Raw genomic sequence first — 8,684 nt, forward strand, 5'->3', positions numbered from 1 at the left:
TTAGTATACGATCTCAATCTTAAAAATTAATTTAAGGTTTAATTCTACTATTGTAGTTCTAATTAATAATCATTAAAATTTGTCTATTCTAGCATCATTATTGTTATGATCTTATATCCACAAAAAATGAGATCGCTGAAGCTATTATCAAACAGGAAAAATTGCTTATTATACAATTAGTAAGTTTAAGCTTGCTACATCATGAATTTTAGTTAAAAAGATTATTAACTTATCGTTAATATAGAATTGTAATAACCATAAATATAACTACCAATCTACCATAAAATTTTGCCATCTTCCATTTATTAATTTACTCATCATAAGAACTATAAAAAGTGTTCATTTAAATAACTACAAAAGATGTAAAGTCATTTGGTAACCACACAATATTATCTCCATTTATTACTGACCAAACTTTAGTTTTGCCACTAATGCTAGGTAGAAGATAATGTGACACGCAAGAGCATCTTCATAATATTTTATTATCTTTTGTAGGTATATTTGATATATAAGGCAATAGTCCATCAATTTTTGAGAAATTATTCCAATCAACTAATTTTCTAAAACTTGATCAATTTTTATTCTAAAATTCGATTAAACCACTAACATCTAGAATTTAGTACTAACAATTCGATTAATTTGATTGATCAACTCAATTAGTAGCAAATTATTTTATTTTCAGAATTTAATCTTTAGAGTAAAATAGTGGTTTATTTACTCTATTTTTTTTCTTTTTTTATTTTTTCTGGTCAAAATTCTGAAGAGTTTTTGACTTTTTGTCCTTGTGTTTTTGTTGGGTTGTTCCAATTTTCTTTGTTTTCAAACCGTTTTGCTTTGCCCCTTCAGATGGCTCATAAATTCGGTCTGGTCTGTACGCTAAGAAATGGTTGGACCGAATATTGTTATTAATAAATAATAATGGTCAAAATACCAATTTATTTAATTGCAAGCTTTTCTTAGTCTCTAATCGGCTCTCATATTATTCTTTTTCTTTAATCATTAATATTTAGAATTTTAGATTCCACTCAATTTTGACTAGAATAAGTTAATTCAAGTTGATTTTTTTTAAAAGAAGCATTTATATTTTAATAGGGATTAACTGATTAAGTCACGGAAATATATATGTGAATGTGACTATCCAAGTGTCACTAATATTCTTCTTATAACTAATTTCAAAAGAGAAATAAATAAATAATTTTGTACTTATGAACAGAAATAAATAATTTAATAGTAATATATAAGTATATTTATACGTAATTAAAATTTAAAATTCTTTTGAAATTACACTATTATATTATATATCGATATAAAGAATTAAAGACCATTTTAATACTTGATTTGCAAATACAATTAAGTATTCAAAAAATTTTAAATAATTTATAATTGTCGTCGACCTTTCATAAGTTACTTATTCCCCTAATTGCGCAATGAAAAAATCTAGGAACCAGCAATTTTATTAAATTCTAGTCAGCACGTAACCAGTAAAAGAAAAGTGAGCCATTAAATGAAATCTTACACCAATCTCACACCATTAAAATTATCATTGATGATTATTTGATGGCTACAAATCACAAAAATTACTGCTGTTTTAACACTCCTCTTGAGCAATTGTTAATGGTAAAAACTAAAAAAGGCTGTAAAAGAAAATGGATGCTAAAATGGGATACATGTGATCTTAGTACAACAAGATACATTGATACAATTAAAAAAAGTGGTAAAGTAAAATTCTCTGGCCTCATTTAAGTATAAAAAATAAATCTTAATAACTAAGTAATTAATTAATTGATTAATAAAATATTGTTTTGTTGGCACCCTTTGAGAAGTAGGTAGACTTTTTTTCCGGTATTCCCAGCTCAAGTTGTCAAATGATGTTTTGTTTTTATTTGATTTGTCTCATTGCATCACTTTTCTTTCTTCTTCCCATGGTTTCTCTTTCATTTTTTTTTTTATTTTCCAACACTAATCTTACTACTAATCCATAATCCATAATAATAATAATAATAATAATAATAATAATAATAATCAACTACCAAGTCCAAAGGAACAGAGAGACACAAAAACACAACACAAAGAAAGTAAACAAAGATCAAATGAGTCATGGGAGAGAGATGGAAGGTGGTTCAAGCTCAAAGATTGAGTTTTTGATCTGGCTATCTCAGGTCATGGGAGGTCTTTGTTCAAGGTCTTCTTCACAAGATGATGACATGGTTTTTGTTTCCAAGACTGGTGTTGGTGGTGGTGGTGGTGGTGGAAATGTTATTGTTGGTGGCACCACCAACAATGGTGGTGGTGGTGGTGGTGGCAGCACCAATGGTGGTTCCTCTTTCACTACTGCACCTGTTGTTGGTGAAACAATGGAGAGGAATATGAATATGCATGCTGAGATTAGTGGCAATACTAATAATGATGAGGAATTCTATGATGGAATTCCAAGGTTCAATGATACTTGTTCACACAACAAATCTAGGTCTGGAAGGTCTAAGGTTTGGTTTTCAACTTTCAATTCTCTAATTTTTGGTTTTTAGATATGTATTAGTGTTAGTAATGTTGATTGCTATGTATTTTGTGATGCTGTTAATCTCAATTTCTGCTCAATTCGCTCACAAATATTTAACCTGGTGAGTTTATTAGGGTTTGGAATGAAAGTTGTAGGACTATACTAGAGGATAGGTGAGGTGTTAGTAGTTTTAGTTTCAGAGTCTTTTAGGTTATTATATAATGTAATCAGGAATGAAAGGGAGAAGAAAATCTTTAGTTTGTTGGTTTAGTTTCGCGGTTAATTTTCGCGGAATACTGTTGAACATGGAAAAGGGGACAAAAGATTGATTTATTTCTATGATGAAATTGGTATCTCAAAATATTCATAACAATACTAATGCTTGATTGGCTTAAGTAGTTCGGCACTTATTTTCGATTAGCGAGTTTTCGGGTTGAAAATAACTAGCCCTGTGAGAATCAAAACCCTTAAGCTTAGTTTTCGATTAGTTGATGCTTTAGATAAGTAAATTAGAATAACCATACCAATCACAAAGGTTTGGTTTATGGTTTTGTACTTCTGGACTCAATTGACTTGCTTTTCAATCTGTAGTGTATGAGGAATGAAAAAGGGTCTTCTTATTTCAGGTCTCAGAGGTGGGTTCACGCCTCGGTAAAGCTGGTACAATTGGATTTGGGAAGGCAGTTGAGGTTTTGGACACACTTGGGAGTAGCATGACAAATTTAAATGCCGGAAGTGGGTTTGTTTCTGCGTCAGCCATAAAGGGGAACGAGATTTCTATCTTGGCATTTGAGGTGGCAAACACTATTGTCAAAGGCTATAATCTCCTGCAATTTCTTTCTAGCAAGAACATTCGACATTTAAAAGAAGAGGTGCTTCTTTCAGAGGCTGTGCAAGATTTAGTGTCAAAAGATACGGATGAACTCCTATGGATTGTTGCTTCTGACAAGAGGTAAGCATAAGATTTAGTCGAAGTTATTTGGTTTATGTTTCATTAGGAACCTCACTTTCAACTTTATGACCTATGTACCTGTGTATGATTTCGGATCTTGTTTTCAGGCAGGAGTTGAAAGTGTTCTCTGATGAGGTGATTCGTTTTGGAAATCGATCGAAAAATCCTCAGTGGCACAACTTAGAGCGTTACTTTGAGAAGTAATATAAATTGTACTCACTCAATTCTTCTAGCCTTTCGTTCATTCAAACCAAATATGTTTAGCTCCTCATATATTTATTCTAGCTGCTTTTTTGTTGTAAATTTTGGAACTAGCAGAGAAGCAAATGCTCCAAGACAGTCAAGAGACGAGGCAGAATCAACGATGGAACACTTGATGACTTTAGTTCAATTTACAGCTGTGAGTGTATTCCTCTTGAATCTTGATACTTTTGAAGCTGAAAATATAAGGAAGTTGCAATAAGAGAAGAAGGGACTCTGTGTAAAAGTATATTTAGTAACAATGTAGTCAAGTGGCTAATTAAATTTAAAAATTATTGCTAAATAACCACTCTTTCTATGTTGTTAACCAGTTAAGGGAATGCTTGTTTTTGAATGAATATTGTTTTTTTTTTTACCCCTGAGGATTCCATTTCCATAATTTTCCCAAAAATGTTTTATCAGGAAAATTGATTGGAAGATTTTTCACTAGCTTTCTTATATTGTTGTATTACATGCAGAAATTGATGCCGTTTACATATATCAGGATTTAAATTAAGCTTAAAGTCAAATGACAAATTTCTGTTTTTAACCACTATAGCTGTTTAGTTATCTGTTGGATACAGTGGCTTTTTCTTTATTTCTTTCTTTTTTTCAAAGGGGTATTCAATCCTAAGAGAAATTGGGTTATGCTTTTGGCCACAGGAATTATACCATGAATTACATGCTTTGAATAGATTTGAACAAGATTATCAGCATAAATGTACAGACGAAGATCAAAAAGGTAACCATGGAGTATTATTACCCTTTGAATAATATGTAAAACTTTATCTGAAAAGTTTGACAAGAAATTTTTAACCTAAAATCCAAAGATCTTGGAGGAGTCTTGATCAAATACAAATCAGACCCTTATTTTTGCAATGCACACAACTTGATGACAAGACTTATTCAACACTGAATTATCGATCAATTAATTGGATCTAAGACAGTGAGAAAGATATATGCAGGACTCTAAAGTGGAAATTTGAAATAGAAATCTATATGTTATGCTTCAAATGTACCCTCTTTTGTTACACTCCTTTTCCATCTGCCTTTGGGTCTCATAAAAAATTCATAGTTGCCAAATCACCTACTTTGGGTTTCCTCTGGTTATTTCTCAAACTTTTATGGAGCCGAAACTATATATTCTTGTTGGGAATGTGTTTGAAGCCCTAAACCTTATAATATATTGCACACTTTTGAAGAAATACTCAACTTGATCCATAAGTTTCACCTTGCAACATGTTATATATCTAGCAGTATTTCTTTCTTACAGATGTAGATTTGACCTTCAATATTTTTGTGTAGGTGATACCCTTGCATTCTTGAAGGCAGAAGTTAAAACTCAAAAGAAGCAAATTAAGCATATAAAGAAAAGGTCACTTTGGTCTAGAAGTTTGGAGGAGGTAATTTTTTATTGTATTTGATCCACTTATAATTTCAGAGATAGTAAAGAAAACTTTCTATTTATACATTCATGTTCTGCATAACTAGAGAATTGAGATAAGTTGTATATAATTCATAGTCTAATATATTGCAGATTATGGAGATGCTTGTAGACATGGTGCAATTTTTGAATTCGGAGATAAACGATGTCTTTGGCACTGCAGGTATGTACCCTAAAGGCTATTAGATCTTGTTTGATTCACTTTATTATGATTTTCTAGCACCTAATGTTAATACTTTTCTATTATCTATATGATTAACTTGGTTGACATTATTGATAAAAGTTAGTTCCTTTTTTGTTTATCCATGGATACCTGCAGATGTCCATAGACCATTAGTTGGACACAAGAACAATCACCAAAGATTGGGCCCTGCAGGCCTTGCTTTGCACTATGCAAACATAGTGCTCCAAATCGATACTCTTGTAAGTTATCGGTCTTTATCGTGGTTACTTCATTGCAGTTCTGCTCTCTTTAGTGCCTTCTGTTGAACTGTGTTTAGATATAACTAATTATAATTCTCGAGTGAAATTGGATGACATGAAAAGCTTAACTTTTTCTAATGAAAAAGTTATCAGTGTTACTTAGCTTTCACTAGAGTTAAAAGAACAAGTTAGTCTACACTATCATTGAAATTCTCTGGTTCACAAAGCATTGACTATATGTTCATCTCTTGATTGCACTCGTTGACTTCTTATGACTTTGTTTGGAGCATATTGTTGGCTGAGCTTAGTCGAAGCTAAAAATTGATAAACAAGGGCTCGACTCAAGTTCAAAATAATAGGCCCGGCCTAAGTTTAATAAGCTAGGCATTTAGTCATAAAATCAGTTGCAATACTAATTACAATATTTGATAATATATGTACCAGAAAATTAATAATAAAATAGCTCACAAGCCATTGAATTGGATATTGCCTAGTTTAGGTTTGATTCATTCAATAAACGAGCTGAACTTGTATCGTAAACTCAATTCCTAAGCTTATAATATAAACTTATTGAGCTGGTAACACACCAAGTTTGGAAATTAGCTCACTAAGTAGTTTGACTCACTTCCAATCTTAGCTGATACTATAATTTGGTAGAATCATTTGATTAAAATGAAAGGAGCTAGGTATCTATTTGCTTAATTCAAGAACTTATATTCTTTAAGTCAGCTTGTACTTTTATGTTTGACTATATGATAATTCAATTTATTCACTGCTGCCATGCTTTAAGTTTTAAGAGAATTTCAACTTTGTTGAAATTGTTCAGGTATCCAGATCCAATTCTATGCCTGCAAATACAAGGGATGCATTATATCAAGGCTTGCCTCCTAATATAAAATCAGCACTACGTTCCAAATTATCGTCTTTCCATGTTGCAGAAGAGGTGTGTTCATGTCTGCTTCCTTCAGCTACTTTGTTATTTTTGGTTATACTGCTTTCAAAGATCATTTTGATTCCCTTTTATTGAGCTTTCCATTTCAATTTTCATCTCCTTAATCTTTTCCCTGGATTTCGTGCTCTTTCCTCATAGATGCTTTCTGTTTCTTGCAGCTAACTGTAGCAGATATCAAGGATGAGATGGAAAAAACATTACATTGGCTGGTTCCGATCGCCACAAACACGTCCAAGTAAGATGTCTTCCTTTTTATTTGTCAACTATCTCCTTATGCTCATATGGGAAGCTTTCATCATACTTTTATGGTTTAAATATGTTTATAGACCTATAGTCTCTATTATAAATCATTTTGATTGGAAACCTCTAAAATATCTTATTAGGTTTTGGTCCCTTTGTTTGTAGCTATTAGGTTTCTGGTCCTTATTGCTTAGATCTAATGTTAAATGGTTATATTTATAGACAAGATGATGTAGAAAATTTGTATACCAGCAAAAACCAAAATTTTTAATAATTTTAAGATTAATTACCTGCTTTTAAAGTTTTTATATGAACCAAAGTTTGAAAGAACAGGGACTAAAAACAACAAAAGGGAAAAGAAAGAGGCAAAAAACTCTTGCAAGTACCAAAATCAAACGACTTATATTTATAGGGATTAAACATATTTAACCCAGTTTTCATTTACTTGATATGTAAGCTAACTCTTAATTATTTCTGTTTTGGTTGTTTCTAAATTGTATCAGAGCGCATCATGGTTTCGGTTGGGTAGGAGAGTGGGCAAACACAGGGTGAGTACTGAGTAGGAAGTATATTCTTTTTTGTGAACTAGAAACTTGTATGCTTTTCAGCATTATACCCTTTTCTGATATCGAATATTTGCTCGGTTCTTGAAGCTCCGAGGTGAGAAAGACTTTTCAGGCCGGCGTAATGCGGATCGAGACGTTCCACCATGCGGATAAAGACAAAGTAGAAAGCTACATTCTCGAACTTCTCTTGTGGCTTCAACAACTTGCAATCAGAAGCAAGACCAACAACGATACGGGAAAAGTGAAGCCTGCAACCAAGTCTAACCAGCAGAAGACAATTGACCAGCCAACGAACTCTCTGTCGCCGCCGTTGCTAACAATGGACGAGCAAAACATGCTGCAGAACATAAGCGAGAAGACACAAATGAGAAGGTTAAGTAAGAGCTTGGACTTTGATACAGTGAAGACTAGAATCACAAGGAGTTATAGTTATTCATCAAGAAGCAGTAGAAGAAGCAGTGAAGTGAGTTTTAGTAGGATTTGTTCTAAGCTTCTTCCTGTGATTGATTTTGATATTGATAAAGAGAGAGCTTTGGATGTGATTGATAGAGTAGATGTGATTAGAAATGAAAAGGTGTAATAACACACAAATTACATATATGGATAGATGAGTTGGACCTTTGTGTAAGTATATATCATGTTCATGTTGTAAGAGTTGAATACCAAAATTTTGTAGCACTTTTGGTATGTTTGAGTTTCTCAAAAGGGTGTCAATTATTTTTTCCCCTTAGATTAGACAATTTTTTGTCTTTGTTCTTTGTAAATGGTTACTAAGATTCATATTTATAGTTGTGTTGAGGTATCACAATTCACAAAATATAGAGAGTAGGTGTAACATTTATGTTTGGTTAAGGTTTGAAAACAAGTTACAATGGAAAATTGGAAACTAAAAAAATTTAAGCTAAGTGATGATTTTACCAATTTGATCTCAAGTGTCAAACCTTAAATACTATAAAAAAATCATTCTATACTCATTTGTAGTTTTATCACTTAAAAACAACTTTTTTCATACATTTCAAACACAGATTATTTAAAAAAAAAAACATAAATTAAATGACCACATAATTGGTTATTTTAAAAAACAAGAACTATTGAAATAAATGTAATTTTAAAACATATCCTAAAAAATTAAAGACTGATTTTCTAATTAAAATTTGTAAGAGATTAAAATATCAGACTTAACCTCTTTTTTAAAAAACTAATTTAGAGTATTAAACTTTATTTATATATTTTTTGTTCAGAGGCCTAATATCATTTTTTTGGACAGGGGCCTAACATCATTTTTCATTCTCATAAGTATGAAATGGTTATGAGCCTTACCCAGCAAAAGATCAGCACCCCCAGATCCATACCTACAATAGACAAACGAA

General features: G+C 31.7%; 1 protein-coding gene across 1 annotated transcript; it reads left to right on the forward strand.

Annotated features, from left to right (window-relative positions):
* Nucleotides 2,024–8,116, forward strand: LOC107613990. Its single transcript, XM_016316201.2, has 12 exons — nucleotides 2,024–2,483; nucleotides 3,124–3,449; nucleotides 3,557–3,649; nucleotides 3,768–3,849; nucleotides 4,353–4,431; nucleotides 4,995–5,092; nucleotides 5,227–5,296; nucleotides 5,453–5,556; nucleotides 6,383–6,499; nucleotides 6,667–6,743; nucleotides 7,252–7,296; nucleotides 7,402–8,116. The coding sequence occupies exons 1-12, from the start codon at nucleotides 2,091–2,093 to the stop codon at nucleotides 7,892–7,894; spliced, it is 1,977 nt and encodes a 658-aa protein (XP_016171687.1). The 5' UTR covers nucleotides 2,024–2,090; the 3' UTR covers nucleotides 7,895–8,116.

The sequence above is a fragment of the Arachis ipaensis genome, chromosome B08 (genome assembly GCF_000816755.2).
Source record: "Arachis ipaensis cultivar K30076 chromosome B08, Araip1.1, whole genome shotgun sequence".
NCBI classification, from domain to species: domain Eukaryota; kingdom Viridiplantae; phylum Streptophyta; class Magnoliopsida; order Fabales; family Fabaceae; genus Arachis; species Arachis ipaensis.